Source organism: Ranitomeya imitator, chromosome 8 (genome assembly GCF_032444005.1).
Source record: "Ranitomeya imitator isolate aRanImi1 chromosome 8, aRanImi1.pri, whole genome shotgun sequence".
NCBI classification, from domain to species: domain Eukaryota; kingdom Metazoa; phylum Chordata; class Amphibia; order Anura; family Dendrobatidae; genus Ranitomeya; species Ranitomeya imitator.
This window is the reverse complement of record NC_091289.1, coordinates 83576420-83596867: the sequence shown is the minus strand read 5'-3', so window position 1 is coordinate 83596867 and position 20448 is coordinate 83576420. Positions and strand designations below refer to the sequence as shown.

The following is a 20448-nucleotide window of genomic DNA, read 5'->3' as shown; positions in this document are numbered from 1 at the left end:
GGAAGTAGTGACTTTTGAAATGCAGACTTTGATGGAATGGTCTGCGGGCGTCACGTTGCGTTTGCAGAGCCCCTGGTGTGCCTAAACAGTAGAAACCCCCCACAAGTGACCCCATTTTAGAAACTAGACCCCCCAAGGAACTTATCTAGATATGTGGTGAGCACTTTGAACCCCCAAGTGCTTCACAGACGTTTACAACGCAGAGCTGTGAAAATAAAAAAACATTTTTCTTTCCTCAAAAATGATGTTTTAGCAAGCATTTTTTTATTTTCACAAGGGTAACAGGAGAAATTGGACCCCAGTAATTGTTGCGCAGTTTGTCCTGAGTATGCTGGTACCCCATATGTGGGGGTAAACCACTGTTTGGGTGCACGTCGGGGCTCGGAAGTGAGGGAGCACCATTTGACTTTTTGAATACGAGATTGGCTGGAATCAATGGTGGCGCTATGTTGCGTTTGGAGACCCCTGATGTGCCTAAACAGTGGTAACCCCTCAATTCTACCTCCAACACTAACCCCAACACACCCCTAACCCTAATCCCAACTGTAGCCATAACCCTAATCACAAACCTAACCCCAACACACCCCTAACAACAACCCTAACCTCAACACACCCCTAACCCTAATCACAGCCCTAACCACAACCCTAATTCCAACCCTAACCCTAAGGCTATGTGCCCACGTTGCGGATTCGTGTGAGATTTTTCAGCATCATTTTTTAAAAATCCGCGGGTAAAAGGCACTGCGTTTTACCTGCGGATTTTCCGCGGATTTCCAGTGTTTTTTGTGCGGATTTCACCTGCGGATTCCTATTGAGGAACAGGTGTAAAACGCTGCGGAATCCGCACAAAGAATTGACATGCTGCGGAAAATACAATGCAGCGTTTCCGCGCTGTATTTACTGCACCATGGGCACAGCGGATTTGGTATTCCATAGGTTTACATGGTACTGTAAACCTGATGGAACACTGCTGCGAATCCGCAGCGGCCAATCCGCTGCGGATCCGCAGCCAAATCCGCACCGTGTGCACATAGCCTAATTCTAAAGGTATGTGCACACGCTGCGGAAAACGCTGCGGATCCGCAGCAGTTTCCCATGAGTTTACAGTTCAATGTAAACCTATGGGAAACAAAAATCGCTGTACACATGCTGCGGAAAAAATGCACGGAAACGCAGCGGTTTACATTCCGCAGCATGTCACTTCTTTGTGCGGATTCCGCAGCGGTTTTACAACTGCTCAAATAGAAAATCGCAGTTGTAAAACCGCAGTGAAATGCGCAGAAAAAACGCTGTAAATCCGCAGCGGTTTAGCACTGCGGATTTATCAAATCCGCAGCGGAAAAATCCGCAGAGGACCAGAATACGTGTGCACATACCGAAACCCTAACCCTAACCCTACTCTAACATTAGTGGGAAAAAAAAAATTCTTTATTTTTTTATTGTCCCTACCTATGGGGGTGACAAAGGGGGGGGGGGGTCATTTATTATTTTTTTTATTTTGATCACAGTGATCAAAATGCACTTTGGAACGAATCTGCATCCGCATGCGCCCGCCATTTTGGAAGATGGCGGCGCCCAGGGAGAAGACGGACGGACCCCGGCAGGATCGGTAAGTATGATGGGGGGGGGGGGGGGATCGGAGCATGGGGGGGTGGATCGGAGCGCGGGAGGGGTGGAACGGAGCACGGGAGGGGTGGAACGGAGTACGGGGGGGGTGGATTGGAGTGCAGGGGGGGTGATTGGAGCACGGGGGGGTGGTTGGAGCACGGGGGGGTGCGGACAAGAGCACGGGGGGAGCAGAGCACAGGACGGAGGGGAGCCGGAGCAGTGTACCGGACAGATCGGAGGGCTGGGGGGGCGATCAGTGGGTTGGGGTGGGGGCACATCAGTGTTTCCAGCCATGGCCGATGATATTGCAGCATCGGCCATGGCTGGATTGTAATATTTCACCAGTTATAATAGGTGAAATATTACAAATCGCTCTGATTGGCAGTTTCACTTTCAACAGCCAATCAGAGCGATCGTAGCCACGGAGGGGTGAAGCCACCCCCCCCCCTGGGCTAAACTACCACTCCCCCTGTCCCTGCAGATCGGGTGAAATGGGAGTTAACCCTTTCACCCGATCTGCAGGGACGCGATCTTTCCATGACGCCACATAGGCATCATGGGTCGGATTGGCACCGACTTTCATGACGCCTACGTGGCGTCAAAGGTCGGGAAGGGGTTAATTGCCAAGCCATTAGGGAGAGATAGCAATGTATTAGAGGCTAAACGGGACACCGGAGGATCCACAGCAGGATTTTCAGCCCAATTACTACAAAGTTCAGTAGCAAAGGGATACCTAGCTTTCAGAGCCCTAAGCCCTGAAAAGCGTTTGTCCGGGTGTTCTCGGTTACGGCGAATCAGGTCCTCAAATTCCGGAGGAGAGGAGAATACCCTGTGGGCCCTTTTTGCCCGCTTAAACGAGACCTTGTGATCCGAGGATGAGGCGAGCTCGTCCTCTATTCCCAGGGACTGATTGACAGCCTCAATGAGGCTATCTACCGACTCCTGAAAACCAGGATTCTCAAAATTAAGGGACCCTTCAGACTCATAGTCTGTCTCAACTTCCCCGCTCTCTGCAGGGGAAGGAGGACGAGACACAGAGCTCCAGGATGCGGAAGCACCTGAGGGCCTGGGAGACGCAGTGCGAATCCGCTTTCCACGCGTCTGTCTAGTGTGGGCGCGGCCCCTGCAAGCCGGAGGCACCTGAGACCCTGAGGCCCTCTCCGAGACAGATGGACTGCCGGCCCTAACCGCCGGGGTCTGAAGGGATTTGATTGCTTCAGTAAGGGACGCCATCGATTGCAAAGACGTGACCCATTCCGGCGGAGCTGAGGGGCAGAAGCCGGAGGGATTGCTGGGGAGCTGGCGGGGGGGGGGGGGGGGGTGCTCCTGGGCGCGTTCAGAGTCACAGGCCTCGCAGCGGCGATTACTCTGGGCGTGCGGGAATGGGGCACGACAATCTACACAACCGGTAAATAGAACCGTGTGAGACTTAACTCTTCTAGACATAGTGATCTGTAAAGCTATACCCAGGGCCAGAGACTGGGACAAAAAAATACTGCTTCAGCCAGCTGAAGGGAGAAGCACTTACCCCAGTCCTGTGTCCCCAAGAACGTAGCGACAGATCCAGACGCACACAGCGGTACAAAAGGATGCTTCCTTTATCTTCTTCAGAGCCCCCTGAGCCGATGTCAGGGGGAGGGACCGCCAAACAGCGCTGCGGCCTGTAGTAGGCCTAAAGCCGGGACCTCAATTTTTTCCCCGAGAGAGGAAAGGCGGAACCGGAAGTGGACGCGCCGGAAGGGGAGGAGCCTAACGGCGCGGTCTGCAGGGCGGAAGCGCGGGCCCTGTGCTGCCCGAAGATGTCCCCGAGCAATCTGGAGACCTGGCCCGCACCTGGAGATGATAGTGCGGCACCAGCCGCACGTAGCGCCGCTGCACCATAGCGCCGCGGCGCCAGTAGCGCCGTAACGCCGGCCGCAATACAGCACCGGCGGCACCGCAGCGCCGAGTACAGAGACCCACCACAGCGCCGCAGAAACGTCCGCCGAAAGAAAGGAGACGGCAGCAAAGGAGCGCTGCAGAGCCGCAGCACAATCCGAACACGGCGCAGGCAATGGATCCCCCCCCAGCACTAGAGAGCCCCTGCCGTCGCAAGATGCCAGGGGCGTAAGGTAAAACCTAAAGCGCACAGTCAGGAGCCCCCCCATTGTTAGAAGCCAGCAGGGCGAGGGGGGAAGCAAAAAAAGACGGTGCAGGAGCCCTATCTCCATTATCTAGGATAAGGAGAGGGACCGTCCACCACCCCATCTATCACCGCAGCAGAGCAGGGGTGTAGAAAACCGGGGGGAAACACGGACGTCTAGGGGCACCTGTACAGCCCAGGGTCTAAATACCTTAGGGTGGTCAGGGCCAAGTCCGGTGCAGAATCCCACGCAGCGGGAAAGGGTACGTAGATATGGAATCACATGTGCTTGCCCGTTGATGGTTTTGGGGAGATCGGACCCTCAAAAGGATCCGTCGCCCCTTCAATTCATAGTGTTGAAAAAAAAAAAAAAAAAAAGGAGTCCAAAGGAACAGGACTCAGAGGTGTGCCTCCTTGAGACACTAAGCATAAACTGGAGTCTCTGGTAGCCAGTGTCAGGGTGTATACGATGGAGGAGTAGCTAACTTTTTTTCACGTTTACTTAGTGTCAGCCTCCTGGCGGCAGAAGCATACACCCCACAGTCATGTGTCCCCCAATGAGGCGAAGGAGAAAAATCAAATGCCAGAATTATATTTTTTAGGTCGCCGCGACATTGTATTAAGGTGCAATAACAGGCGATCAAAAGACCATATCTGCACAAAAATGGGCAGCTCGGCACGCAAAAAATAAGCCCTCACCTGACCCGAGATTGTGATAAATGGAGACGCTACAGGTTTTGTAAAATGGCACAATTCTTTTATTTATATATATTTTTTTTTTTAGCAAATTGTGGAATTTTTTTTCACCACTTAGATAAAAAAAGAACCTAGACATGTTTCGTGTCTATGAGCTCGTAATGACCTAGAGAATCATAATGGCAGGTCAGTTTAGTATTTAGTGAACCTAGCAAAAAAACAAACACAAACAAGTTTGGGATTGAACTTTTTTTTTGCAATTTCATCGCACTTTGAATTTTTTTCCCCGTTTTCTGTTACACGACATGGTAAAACCAGTGGTATCTTTCAAAAGCACAAATCGTCCTGCAAAAAATAAGCCCTCACATAGCCATTTTGACAGAAAAATTAAAAAAAAAAAAAGTTATGGCTTTGGGAAGAAGGGGAGTGAAAAACAAAAACACAAAAATGCAATGCTCCGGTAATGAAGGGGTTAAAATTAGTTTTATGAGCAGGAGATTATTACTAGAGAATTAGTAAACCTGCTTTCATGTAGTCCCCCATATTCATGAGCTCTGTATAACCTCCCCCCACCATTGATTGACAGATTATTTCTGCCTATGCACAGTGTACACAGAAATTTGCGAAGCAGTAGTGTGGGCGGGATTATGTGCTCTACATTAGAGGACTTCTAGATCTGCAGCAGATAAAACAGTGATTTTATAAAGACTGCAGCAAGAAATCTAGTATATGATACATCACTGGAATCAGAATCTCTGCCTCTGCATGATGCTGCCCTCAGATCACATAGCAAAAACCTGGTGACAGATTTGTTTAGATTGTGATAACCTTTCTTCATAAATGCACCTGCATGAACCAGAGATTTCATATTAGAACTTACATTTTCTGACACTCCTTTTTCTCCCCAAGCATTGGATCTCCCATTTCTCCAAGGATAGTGGCCTCCACTTCATAGTGAACAACAAGAGCTTTTTCTGTTGGGTGGACATCAATGTTGCCGCCTTTTACTTTCCTAAAATACAAGAAGAAGGTTCAACTTGGATCCCAAAAAAGTACATTTTCCCCAGTAAAACATTTGTCCCTGTAAACACTGAATGTCCAGTACTTTATATACACTGTCTGATAATAAAAGTTGAGTTGAAGTGAACTCAAATCTCTTCCACTTATGTACAGTGAAAAAAATGGTGTGAACAGAACTTTTTTTTTTTTTACTTTTGCCATGCTTCAATAGCCTCCATGGGAGGCTAGAAGCAGGCACAGCACGATCAGCTCTGCTACATAGCAGTGATCTGCTGTTTGCTGCTATGTAGCAGAAAATCAGGTGTGCTGTGAGCGCCGACCACAGGGTGGCGCTCACAGCTGCCGGGGATCAGTAACCATAGTGGTCTCAAGGACCTCTATGGTTACAATGGAGAAGCATCGCCGACCTCCGATCATGTGACGGGGGTCGGCGATGTCGTCATTTCCTGCCGCCCGGCCGGATGCGGTAGTTAAATGCGTTTGACAGCGGCATTTAACTAGTTAATAGGCGCGGGCAGATCGCAGATGTTCAAGACAGCTGACATGTCCCGGCTTTGATGCGGGCTCACCGCCGGAGCCAGCATCAAAGCGGGGCTTCTGACCTCGGATGTACTATCCCGTCCGAGGTCAGAAAGGGGTTAAAGGGAAGGTGCCACCAGTTTTCTTGTAGTTAGTTTTTTTGTGAAATTAAGCTTAAAATAGTAAATTAAATGTATTAATGCAATGTCTGCACTGTTTGCAAACATTTCTATATGAAAAATCTTACATATTTTCTTACAAATATATATATTTACCACTAGGGGGAGTATTTTCCGTTTAGACCTCAAGCAGTTATAGTAAGACTTACCAGCTTTACTGTTAGCTGGAAAATTGGGGCAGTAACTGCTGGCATCACCATTTCCCTCCCCTTGTGGGTGGTCTAAGGGTATGTGTCCACATTCAGGATTGCTTCAGTATTTGGTCAGGATTTTATGCAGGTAAAATCCTGACCAAATCTGCACCTGAGGTCACTGGCAGGTCACCTGTGGTGTTCTGGCGTTTTTTGCTCATTGTAGCAACATGCTGCGTTCTGAAAAAACGCAACGCATCTGCGTTTTCGCGGCAAAAACGCATGCGTTTTTTCCTGCATAGTGGAGACGAGATTTCATTAAATCCCCTCCACTATGCTGTAACATCTGGACGCTGTGTTTTTGACGCTGCGGAAAAACACAGCGTAAAAAACGCAGCGTTTCCTGAACGTGGAAACATACCCTAATATCCCTGGGGCAGAAGAGTAGCATTACAGGGCACCAGCGTCATTTTGTGTGTGACTGCCCTGTAACCTACTATCACCAGGTAACCTACTATCATCAGCAGTTACTGCATCAGAGACACAGCTTGTTTACAGAGGAGCAGAAGATGGTGGACTCAGCAGCATGGTAGACTGGAGGAAGAGTGAAGATGTGGTGTGTATGGAGCAGCATTGTCTGAGTGGTAGCTGTCTGTGACTCATCCATCAGTAAGATAACAAGGAGATTCAGGTCTGCAGTGAATGGCCAGGCATTGTGGAGGGAGGGGAGAGACACATTGGTATGGCTGAGAGAGACTGATGGGGGAGCGAGACATGTAGTATGATGAGTGAGACATATATGGAGCGTGATGGGGAGAGAGATACACGTGGAACAGCAGCGTTAAGACACATGGAGCGTGATGAGGAGAGAGATACACATGGAATAGCAGGGGTGAGACACATGGAGCGTTATGAGGAGTTAGACATGTATGATGAGTGAGACATATGGAGCGCGATGGGGAGAGAGATACACGTGGAACAGCAGCGTTAAGACACATGGAGCGTGATGAGGAGAGAGATACACATGGAATAGCAGGGGTGAGACACATGGAGCGTTATGAGGAGTTAGACATGTATGATGAGTGAGACATATGGAGCGCGATGGGGAGAGAGATACACATGGAACAGCAGGGGTGAGACATGGAGCTTGATGGGGAGAGAGATACACATGGAATAGCAGGGGTAAGACACATGGAGCGTGATGAGGAGAGAGATATACATGGAATAGCAGGGGTGAGACACATGGAGCGTGATGAGGAGAGAGATATACATGGAATAGCAGGGGTGAGACATGGAGCTTGATGGGGAGAGAGATACACATGGAATAGCAGGGGTAAGACACATGGAGCGTGATGAGGAGAGAGATACACATGGCATAGCAGGGGTGAGACACATGGAGCGTGATGAGGAGAGAGATACACATGGCATAGCAGGGGTGAGACACATGGAGCGTGATGAGGAGAGAGATATACATGGAATAGCAGGGGTGAGACACATGGAGCGTGATGAGGAGAGAGATATACATGGAATAGCAGGGGTGAGACATATGGAGTGTGATGAGGAGTTAGACATGTATGATGAGTGAGACATATGGAGCGCGATGGGGAGAGAGATACACATGGAACAGCAGGGGTGAGACATGGAGCTTGATGGGGAGATACACATGGAATAGCAGGGGTGAGACACATGGAGCGTGATGGGGAGAGAGATACACATGGAATAGCAGGGGTGAGACACATGGAGCGTGATGGGGAGAGAGAAACATTTATTTTTTTCAGGAGATTGAGGGCGTTGCATGGATTAGTTGACTAGTAAAGATGAGAAACTGTGTAGTGTTTTATTTAATTAAAATACTTTATTCTTGCTGGGTGTTTATTTAATCCCTTAACAACTATAGGATTAGTAATGGATAGGTGTCTTATTGACGCCTCTCCATTACTGTCACCTTACAATACAAAGGTGACATTAACCCCACAAATATTACCCATATGACACCTCTACAGGGTAGTGGGAAGGGAGAGGCTAAGTGCCGGAATTGGCGCATCTTAGAGATGCGCCATTTCAGGGGTGGCTTTGAGCTGGTGTTTGTAGCCGGGTAAGGGGGTGGGTGCAATATCCATGGCCCCTTCTTAGGCTATTAACATCAGCCCGCAGCTGTCTGCATAGCCTTTTCTGGTTATTAATTATAGGGGGACCCCACTTTTTTTGGGGGGGTCCCCCTATTTTAATAGCCAGTAAAGGCTGAATATACATCTGCGGGCTGATATTCATAGCCTGGGAAGATCCATGGGTATTAACCCCTTCCTAGGCTATAAACATCATATAGTTCTCACATAATACAGCCATATAGATCACACATAATGGCGCCTTATAGTTCTCATACAATACCATCATATAGATCACACATACCGCCATAGTGTTCTGATATAATACCGCCATGTACTTCTCACATAATACCGCCATATAGATCACACATAATACCGTTCTATAGATCACACACAACACCATGTAGATCACACATAAAACCACCATATAATTGTCACATAATAATGCCACATAGACCACACATAATCCCACAATATAGTTATCATATAATAGTCATATATTTTTTACATTATTCCATCATACTGATCAAACATACCACCATACAGATCACATATAATACCATCATATAGATCACACATAATGCCATAATACAGATCACACATAATACTTGTACGCCTCAAGTGTAGTCTATATGACAGTACTATGTAAAAAATATATATGGCGGCATTATGTGTGATCTATATGGCAGTATTATGTAATAAATATATATGGCGGTATAATGTGTGGTCTTTATGTGAGTATTATGTGATAAATAGATATGGCAGCGTGCTGGTTTATGGGGGGAGGGTCACAGAGAGATATATACAGTGGAGGGAGCAGAGTATTTCAGGAGAGCAGTGTGCTGGTCTATTGGGGGGGGGGGGAGGGAGTGTGTGCACGCTGACACACACGCTCACAACTGTATGCTTAGCCTTTACTGGCTATTAAAATGTGGACCCCAAACAAAAACAAAAAAAATTACGTGGGGTCCCCCTATAATAAACAGCAAAGGTTATGCAAACAGCTGCGGGATATTAATAGCCTAGGAAGGGGCCATGGATATTGCCCCCCCCAGGCTAAAAACCATCAGCTCTCAGCAGCCCCAGAAATGGCGCATCTATTAGATGCGTCTTTTCTGGCACTTTGCCCGGCTCTTCCCACTTGTAGCGGTGGCAAGTTGGTTTCATATTTGTGGGGTTGAAGTCATCTTTCTATTGTCAGGTGACATCAAACCCACAGCTTAGTAATGGAGAGGCGTGTATAAGACACCTATCCATAACTAATCCTATAGCTGTATTGTAAATAAAGACACAGCCAGAATAAAGTCGTTTCTTAATCTTAATTAAACCATACTTACCGAACGCATAATCCCCGAATCCCTCGTCTCCTGCAACAAAAATAAAATAAACCACAAATATTGCTCACCTGCCCGCCGAGAAGATAATCCATAATGTCCCACGACGATCCTGATCACTTTGAGAGCAGTCACCAGGGCCGGCGTCAGCACCCGGCGCACCCGGGCAAATGCCGGGGCCCTGGCAAGACGGGGGGCCCATTGGTAGTATCGTTCGTATGTGTACACACTCGTCGGTCAGCGGCCGCCAGCGCGCGTCACTCACTACATCCCGACCACGTCCCCCGGCGGCGCCTTCGCCTTGGCTGCAGGGGGCCGGCTGCCGGGGCACAGTCAGCTGTGTCTCTGAGGACTGAGTCACTGAGGCCATTTCGCTGGCGCTGCGCAGCTGCAATAGCAGCTGCAATACTCACCGCCGCCCGGCCCTCACCATTGGATAGAGAAGAGAGAAGACACTTCCGGTTCCGGGTCGCGACGCTGGCTGGGTCATCTCTCCTCCTTACATCCGGTCGGCGGGCGGAGAGGACAGAGAGATAGAGAGCTGCGGTTCGGAGTTGGACCGTCCGCGGTCCGCGCCGCTGAAGCCTCCCTTCCCATTCCAGGCACAGGCAGTCCAGAAGAATCTATCCGTCCAGGCTGCGTCCACGGTCCACCATCCAGATGATCCAGCACAGCACAGCCAGGAGACTAGGACAGATCCGGACCGGCAGCAGCGCCAAGCAGGAGGAGAAGAGGACGAGCAGCAGCTGCTGCAGCCTGCAGTGAGGACGGTGCACCCTCTCCTGCTGTGTCCACAACGAGGGGGCCAACGAAGCAGTGAGTACTGACACTGTCTGTTTGTGTGAGTCTGTCAGTGAATCATCTTCGGTGAGGTAAGGTTAAAAGAGGGTGAGGGTCCGTCCCAGACCAGTCCCAGACTCGTCCCAGACTCCCAACTCCCGGGCCGAGTCCCAACGCTGCACTTTGCGCTATAATAACTACTGAGCCAGTGGTGGAACTGGAAGTTATAACTTATGACTAAGAAGACAGTAAATGTGAATCTAATGTATTCAGCCAGCCACCTGTGATGTTTTTTTTTTTAACAGATTTAAATCGTGAACTGAAAGTCTGAAAGTCACATCTGTGCACTCACTGTCTGCACATATACATCATGGTTCGCTGACAGTGTAGACTCACGGGCTGTGCGCTATATCCTGCGTGGGCTGTGCGTTATATACTGCGTGGGCTGTGTCTGTGTTATATACTGCGTCACAGTGACTCACGGGCTGTGCGTTATATCCTGCTTGGGCTGTGCGTTATATCCTGCTTGGGCTGTGCGTTATATCCTGCGTGGGCTGTGCGTTATATCCTGCGTGGGCTGTGCGTTATATCCTGCTTGGGCTGTGCGTTATATCCTGCTTGGGCTGTGCGTTATATCCTGCGTGGGCTGTGCGTTATATCCTGCGTGGGCTGTGCGTTATATCCTGCGTGGGCTGTGCGTTATATACTGCGTGGGCTGTGTGTAATATACTGCGTGGGCTGTGTGTAATATACTGCGTGCGTGGGCTGTGCGTTATATACTGCGTCTGCGCGGGCTATCTATCGCTCATGTAAGAAGTTAAATCTGGCATTGTACTATACTTTTTTTATTTCTTATCTGTGCATCATGAATCGTGGTATAAATGTGTTAAAGGGGGGGTTGGGGGGGCCCACTGAGACTCGTTCGCCCAGGGCCCTCAAAAACCTGGAGCCGGCCCTGGCAGTCACATCAGTGATATGACTGCTCTCAAAGACAGCCGGCGATAGACTGACAGGATGAGATCGCCCCCTGCAGTGGATCACTGTGCCGCCGTGAGTATAATTTTTTTTTATTTTTATGTGAATGTGTATGTAATGTAACTTTTTTTTTAAACTGTGAGCACAGGTATCGGCAGATGATACTACTCTCCCATCAGACATAGCCCAATGGGAGAAGTAAACACCTACAAATAATGGCAAAGCCGACGAAAAAGATATCATAAAAGGTATAACTTTATTGAAAGCAAAAATTAAAACAGAAGGAATAATACTAAAAAACAAAAATACAATACAGGTGAGGGTCACATGAACAGGAGAAAGAAAGGTGGATAACAGCCCGGTCTGTCTGTCTTTCCACCCATATTGCAATAATGTCTGTCTCGTCTGGACGAAGCATTTCAATGCGAAACGCGCGTCGGGTGTGGTGGACGCCTGGTTATCCTGCACCTGACCTGGTAAATATGTACATAATGTAATACTGTTTTACTTGCTACTTTACTAGTCTTACAGGACCCCTGTCGGCCTTTACTTCTATATGCTCTGGTTTAATCTCTCCATACATATGGCCTACTAGACATAAGGTCTTACTTTGTTCCACTTGTTTGTAGCCTATTGCTTGTGTGTATAGCAGCTCAGCTGTGGATGACACATATATTGACTTTTTCCAGGCGTTATCCACCTTTCTTTCTCCTGTTCATGTGACCCTCACCTGTATTGTATTTTTGTATTTTAGTATTATTCCTTCTGTTTTAATTTTTGCTTTCAATAAAGTTATACCTTTTATGATATCTTTTTCGTCGGCTTTGCCATTATTTGTAGGTGTTTATTACTAGTACTATGGCCTTTAGCTAGGACATGTATATAGGTGTTTCAATGGGAGAAGTAGTCTCATCGGTCCGCGCCTGCTTTTTTACCGCAGGTCACCGCTGCAGGTCACAGTCAGCTGCGGAATCACGCTGACATCTGCCAGCATGATCCCACAGCGCTGTGACCGACAGTACGAGCGGTAGCGTTACCGCAGGTGACAATCACAGCTGTGGGGGTCACGCTGACATGTGACAGCATGACCCCCGCAGCTCCTGTTATCACAAGCACTGAGCTGTGTGTGTAATGGGGAAAGACATGCAGGGGGAGAGAAGTGCATAGGAGGGAGAGCGACCCATGGGGAGTGAGACATGCAGGGGGAGAGGAGGGAGAGCGATCCATGGGGAGAGAGACATGCAGGGGTAGAGGGAGAGCGACCCATGGGGAGAGACATGCAGGGGGAGAGGAGTGCATAGGAGGGAGAGCGACCCATGGGGAGTGAGACAAGCAGGGGGGAGAGGAGGGAGAGCGACCCACGGGGAGAGAGACATGCAGGGGGAGAGGAGTGCATAGGATCGAGAGCGACCTATGGGGAGAGAGGCATGCAGGGGGAGAGGAGTGCATAGGAGCGAGAGCGAACAGGCACAGGGGGATGGGGAGCACACATTGGGAGAGAGACAGCACCCATGGGGAGAGAGTCACCTCCAGGGTCACAGAGGGAGATATATGGGGGAAGGAACAGGGTGACTGCACCACAGAGTATTTCAGGAGAGCAGTGTGTTGGCCTATGGGAAATCACAGAAGAGATATATGGGGGAAGGGTATGTGATCCCTGCTGTGAGCATGCTACTTCTCTCCTGTTTTGTGACTAAAGGCCCCTTCACATTAAGCGACGCTGCAGCGATACCGACAACGATCCGGATCGCTGCAGCGTCGCTGTTTGGTCGCTGGAGAGCTGTCACACAGACCGCTCTCCAGCGACCAACGATGCCGGTAACCAGGGTAAACATCGGGTAACTAAGCGCAGGGCCGCGCTTAGTAACCCGATGTTTACCCTGGTTACCATTCTAAAAGTAAAAAAAAAACAAACACTAGATACTTACCTACAGCCGTCTGTCCTCCAGCGCTGCGCTCTGCTTCTCTGCTCTCCTCCTGTACTGGCTGGGAGCCGGAAAGCAGAGCGGTGACGTCACCGCTCTGCTTTCCGGCTCACAGCCAGTACAGGAGGAGTGCAGAGCACAGCGCTGGAGGACAGACAGCGTTAGTTAAGTATCTAGTGTTTGTTTTTTTTTACTTTTAGCATGGTAACCAGGGTAAACATCGGGTTACTAAGCGCGGCCCTGCGCTTAGTTACCCGATGTTTACCCTGGTTACCAGTGAAGACATCGCTGGATCGGTGTCACACACGCCGATCCAGCGATGTCTCCAGGGAGTCCAGCGCCGAAATAAAGTTCTGGACTTTATTCAGCGACCAACGATCTCCCAGCAGGGGCCTGATCGTTGGTCGCTGTCACACATAACGATTTCATTAACGATATCGTTGCTACGTCACAAATAGCAACGATATCGTTAACAATATCTGTTATGTTTGCTAATGACAGGTGTTATGAAGGCAATCCAGAAACACAGTGTGCTTAGCGATCAGAGCGCACACAGTGATCTGACAAATACCCAAAAATACAAGAACGAGATCTGAGACGTGGAAACTCTGTAGACTGCACACCTGATCCTATCCTAAACACAACTAAAAGCGGCTGTGGATTGCGCCTAACAACTACCTAGGCAACTCGGCACAGCCTAAGAAACTAGCTAGCCTGAAGATAGAAAAATAGGCCTGACTTGCCCCAGAGAAATTCCCCAAAGGAAAAGGCAGCCCCCCACATATAATGACTGTGAGTAAGATGAAAAGACAAAACGTAGGGATGAAATAGATTCAGCAAAGTGGGGCCCGATATTCTAGGACAGAGCGAGGACAGTAAAGCGAACTTTGCAGTCTACAAAAAACCCTAAAGCAAAACCACGCAAAGGGGGCAAAAAAAAAACCACCGTGCCGAACTAACGGCACGGCGGTACACCCTTTGCGTCTCAGAGCTTCCAGCAAAAAAAAAGACAAGCTGGACAGAAAAAAAAGCAACAAAAAAGCAAAAGGCACTTAGCTATACAGAGCAGCAGGTCACAGGAACAATCAGGAGAAGCTCAGATCCAACACTGAAACATTGACAAGGAGCAAGGATAGCAGCATCAGGCGGAGTTAAGTAATGAAGCAGTTAACGAGCTCACCAGAACACCTGAGGGAAGAAGCTCAGAAGCTGCAGTACCACTTGTGACCACAGGAGTGAATTCAGCCACAGAATTCACAACAAATATCGTTATGTGTGAAGGTACCTTAACATTCTTGCCTTCCCCCACCTTAATCCCTGTCCTGTCAGCTGTCCTGCTCTTTCTCTCCAGGTGTCAGCTCCCTCTCTGCAGGCTGTGAGTGCAGCTTGTCAGAGATCACCGGGACTGTGCGTGAGGGGGAGGCGGAGACAGAGCAGGAGAAGCACACAGGGCAGCGTATGAGTGTGAGCCGGAGCAGAGGATGTCTGCTCAGAACGTGCAGTGCCTGGAGGACAGAGGAGCACGGAGGTAAATCACCCGCACTCCCCACTCTCCATCCAGTCTCTCCGCTCCAGTCAGTGAGCGGCGCTTCTGTCCTGCGATAGAGAGTAAGTGGAGCTCGGCAGATAGCACTGGGCTATAATAAAATGGCGGCCAGTCACACTTACAGCAGTGAATTGTGCAGCCCATAGAGGCGTGCCCAGCTCACTACTAATGCTGCTGCAATGTTAGAGATAGGAGATAATAGACCGCCGCGGACCCTATGTCCATGGGGTGCCGTATTCTGACACTGATAGTGCCCTGCTACTGCTGTGAAACCAAGATGTCAGACCCCAGTGTCTTCTTTAAACTCATATAACACACAAAATATGTTTCACATGCATTTAAAACTTTGTTATAGCAGCATGTTATGCTACATTACAGTGATTTATTAATGATCTACAAACGCGGTATCTTCCCTTTAAAATTCATTGTGGTAATGTCTATAACCAAAATTAGAAAAATGTTGTCTCTGTCCAAATATATATGTACGTAACTGTATTTTTCAACAGGTCAATGACCCCAAACACACCTCCAGGCTGTGTAAAGGCTATTTGACCAAGAAGGAGAGTGATGGGGTGCTACGCCAGATGACCTGACCTCCACAGTCACCAGACCTGAACATAATCGAGATGGTTTGGGGTGAGATGGACCGCATAATGAAGGCAAAAGGGCCAACAAGTGCTAAGCATCTCTGGGAACTCCTTCAAGATTGTTGGAAGACCATTCCCGGTGACTACCTCTTGAAGCTTATAAAGAGAATGCCAAGAGTGTGCAAAGCAGTCAAAGCAAAAGGTGGCTACTTTGAAGAACCTAGAATATAAGACATAATTTCAGTTGGTTCACACTTTTTTGTTAAGTATACAATTCCACATGTGTTAATTCATAGTTTTGATACCTTCAGTGTGAATTTACAATTTTCATAGTCATGAAAATACAGAAAAATCTTTAAATGAGGTGTATCCAAACTTTTGGTCTGTACTGGACATATATTAGATATCTCCTCCAAGGTCTCAGCCTACCACCCTACCCGCGCTCTCCGTTCTGCTAATGACCTGAAGTTAACCTCCTCAATAATCAGAACCTCCCACTCGTGTCTCCAAAACTTTTCACTGCAGTACTTTGCTTTGCCCTATTCAGAGCAGACAAAGTATGCCTGCGCAGGAGCCGCGGCAGGAAGACAAGAGGACGTCATCGCATGAAGATGGGAGGCGCCGTACCCGGACCGCGACGCTCATCGGACCCGAACCGGGACCGCCCCTGGGTTAGTATAATATAACCTTTTTTTCTTATCTTTCAGGATACATCGAGGGCTTATCTACAGCATTACAGAATGCTGTAGATAAGCTCCTTATGCCGGTGGCCTTAAGGTACCTTCACACTATGCAACTTTACAACGAGAACGACAACGATCCGTGACGTTGCAGCGTCCTGGATAGCGATCTCGTTGTGTTTGACATGCAGCAGCGATCAGGATCCACTGTGACATCGCTGGTCGTAGCTAGAAGTCCGGAACTTTATTTGGTCGTCAGGTCGGCATGATTCGTCATGTTTGACAGCAAAAGCAACGATGCCAGCAATGTTTTTACATGGAGCTAACAACCAGCGAGAACGATAAGTACGTCACTGGATCGCTCCTGCATCGTTCTGGTGTTGCCGTGTTTGACGTCTCTATAGCGACCTAAACAGCAACGCTGCAGCGATCGGCTCGTTGTCTATATCGCTGCAGCGTCGCTTAATGTGACGGTACCTTTAGTTTGTACGCCAATTTTGGGGTGACAGATTCCCTTTAATGTACACTGCACCCCATCTTGAAAGAAAAAAAAAAAAAACAGAAATGTAGAAATTTTTACAAATTTATTTAAAAAGAAAAACCGAAATATCACATGGTCATAAGTATTCAGACCCTTTGCTCAGACAATCATATTTAAGTCACATGCTGTCCATTTCCTTGTGATCCTCCTTGAGATGGTTTTACTCCTTCATTGGATTCCAGCTGTGTTTATTTAAAACACACAGCACAGCGCTGGAGGACAGACAGCGTTAGGTAAGTATCTAGTGTTTGTTTTTTTTTACTTTTAGCATGGTAACCAGGGTAAACATCGGGTTACTAAGCGCGGCCCTGCGCTTAGTTACCCGATGTTTACCCTGGTTACCAGTGAAGACATCGCTGGATCGGTGTCACACACGCCGATCCAGCGATGTCTCCAGGGAGTCCAGCGACGAAATAAAGTTCTGGACTTTATTCAGCGACCAACGATCTCCCAGCAGGGGCCTGATCGTTGGTCGCTGTCACACATAACGATTTCATTAACGATATCGTTGCTACGTCACAAATAGCAACGATATCGTTAACAATATCTGTTATGTTTGCTAATGACAGGTGTTATGAAGGCAATCCAGAAACACAGTGTGCTTAGCGATCACAGCGCACACAGTGATCTGACAAATACCCAAAAATACAAGAACGAGATCTGAGACGTGGAAACTCTGTAGACTGCACACCTGATCCTATCCTAAACACAACTAAAAGCGGCTGTGGATTGCGCCTAACAACTACCTAGGCAACTCGGCACAGCCTAAGAAACTAGCTAGCCTGAAGATAGAAAAATAGGCCTGACTTGCCCCAGAGAAATTCCCCAAAGGAAAAGGCAGCCCCCCACATATAATGACTGTGAGTAAGATGAAAAGACAAAACGTAGGGATGAAATAGATTCAGCAAAGTGGGGCCCGATATTCTAGGACAGAGCGAGGACAGTAAAGCGAACTTTGCAGTCTACAAAAAACCCTAAAGCAAAACCACGCAAAGGGGGCAAAAAAAAAAACCACCGTGCCGAACTAACGGTTTATTTAAACTGATAGGACTTGATTCGTAAAGGCAAACACCTGTCTATATATAAAGGTACCGTCACACATAGCGACGCTGCAGCGATACCGACAACGATCCGGATCGCTGCAGCGTCGCTGTTTGGTCGCTGGAGAGCTGTCACACAGACAGCTCTCCAGCGACCAACGATCCCGAGGTCCCCGGTAACCAGGGTAAACATCGGGTAACTAAGCGCAGGGCCGCGCTTAGTAACCCGATGTTTACCCTGGTTACCATCCTAAAAAGTAAAAAAACAAACGCTACATACTTACCTTCCGCTGTCTGTCCTCGGCGCTCTGCTTCTCTGGTCTGGCTGTGAGCGCCGGGCAGCCAGAAAGCAGAGCGGTGACGTCACCGCTCTGCTTTCCGGCTGACCGACGCTCACAGCCAGAGCAGGAGGAGAGCAGAGCACAGCGCTGGAGGACAGACGGCTGTAGGTAAGTATGTAGTGTTTGTTTTTTTACTTTTAGGATGGTAACCAGGGTAAACATCGGGTTACTAAGCGCGGCCCTGCGCTTAGTTACCCGATGTTTACCCTGGTTACCAGCGAAGACATCGCTGAATCGGTGTCACACACGCCGATTCAGCGATGTCTACGGGGAGTCCAGCGACGAAATAAAGTTCTGGACTTTCTTCCCCGACCAGCGATCTCCCAGCAGGGGCCTGATCGCTGCTGCGTGTCACACTAGACGATATCGCTAGCGAGGACGCTGCAACGTCACGGATCGCTAGCGATATCGTCTAGTGTGACAGTACCTTAAGACCTCACAGCTCACAGTGCATATCAGACCAAATGAGAATCATGAGATCAAAGGAACTAGCCAAGGAGCTCAGGGACAAGTGGCTAGGTAAGGCACAGATCTGGCCAAGGTTACAAAAGAATTTCTGCAGTACTCAAGGTTCCTAAGAGAACAGTGGCCTCCATAATCGTTAAATGGAAGTTTGGGACCACCAGAAATCTTCCTAGACCTGGCCATCCAGCCAAACTGAGCAATTGTGGGAGAAGAGCCTTGGTGAGAGAGGTAAAGAAGAACCCCAAGATTACTGTGGCTGAGCTCCAGAGATGCAGTAGGGAGATGGGAGAAAGTTCCACAAAGTCAGCTATCACTGCAACCCTCCACCAGTCAGGCCTTTATGACAGAGTGGCCTGACAGAAGCCTCTCCTCAGTGCAAGACATATGAAAACCTGCATAGAGTTTGCTTAAAAAAAAAACAAAAAAAAAAAACACATGAAGGACTCCCAGACCATGAGAAATAATTTCTCTGGTCTGATGAGACAAAGATAGACCATTTTGATGATAATTCTAAGGCTACTTTCACACATCAGTTTTTTTGCATCGGGCACAATCTGGTGAATGTTGGAAAAAAACGGATCTGGCGCAGATTGTGAAAAACTGATGTGATGGATCCATTTTTTCGACGGATCCGAATAGTATATCCAGATAATTGGATTAAAAAAAATGTGGTGCATGCTCAGTTTAAAAAACCGTAATCCGGCGCCTCCGGCTTTCTCGCCGGAGACAAAAAACGTTGCTATGGATGTTTTTTCCAAAAACCGGAAATGGCAGACTTGCCGAATCCAGCAAAAAACGGAGGAAACGCAATGTCATCTGGCGCAATCCAGCACTAATACAAGTCTATGGGAAAAACGGATACGGCGGCAACATTCGCCGGATCTGTTTTTGTTAAATTTAGCCGGATTAAGCCTAACAGCGAAAACCTGATGTGTGAAAGTAGCCTAAGCAGTAAGTGTGGAGAAAACCATGCACTGCTCATCACCTTCCCAATACAATCCCAACAGTGAAACATGGTGGTGGCAGCATCATGCTGTGATGGTGTTTTTCAAATGCAGGGATAGGACGACTGGTTGCCATTGAAGGAAACATACCGTATTTTTCAGACTATAAGACGCACCTAGGTTTTAGAGGAGGAAATTAGGAAAAGAAAACTGAAGCAAAAAAATGGTCAATTCTGTACTGTTATATCCCCTATCCTGGTATGCATGGCTCCCTCATCCCTATCCTGGTGAGCATGGCCCCATCCTTATCCTGGTATGCAAGTCCCCATCCCAATCCTGGTATGATTGGCCCCATCACGGTCCTGGTTTGACTGGTCCCATCCTTTTTCTTTTATAATTGGCCCCATCCCGCTCCTGGAATCCATGGCCCCATCAGGAAAGATTTAAAAAAAAAAAAAAAAAAACATTACACTCACCTACACGGCACTCCCTCGCAGCGTCCTGCTCCGATGCCAGCAGCTGCTTAATGTTTGTAAGCAGCGCATGGCAGGGATGTTATGCACTGCTTACAAGTATTAAGCAGCTGCTGGCATCGGAGCAGGACGCTGCGAGGGAGCGCTGTGTAGGTGAGTGCAATATTTTTTTTTTAATCTTTCCTGATGGGGCCATTTATACCAGGGATGCCAGAACAATGAATATGCATTGCCCTCCATGCCCATGGGCATGGAATGCAGTGCATATTCATTTTTTTTTTTAGCAGCGGGCACAGGAGTTAGACGGAGCCGAAGGCTCCAGCCTCCTGTGACCCAATGCTCCACTGAATCCGCTCCCCCACCTTCCCACCACAGCCAGAACCCATACATCCAGACTGTAAGATGCACCCCCCATTTTCCTCCACATTTTGGAAGGG

The 20448-nt window shown here is 48.4% G+C and overlaps 1 protein-coding gene across 2 annotated transcripts in view; it reads right to left on the bottom strand.

The window, feature by feature from the left end:
* The window catches only part of KIFAP3 (kinesin associated protein 3), a 562094-nt gene that overhangs the window by 538790 nt on the left and 2856 nt on the right, over positions 1-20448 (bottom strand). For both annotated transcript variants that reach the window (XM_069737137.1, XM_069737138.1), the window contains exon 2: positions 5307-5438. In XM_069737137.1, the coding sequence (XP_069593238.1) occupies positions 5307-5438 (132 nt within the window). The remainder of the gene's footprint in view (positions 1-5306; positions 5439-20448) is intronic.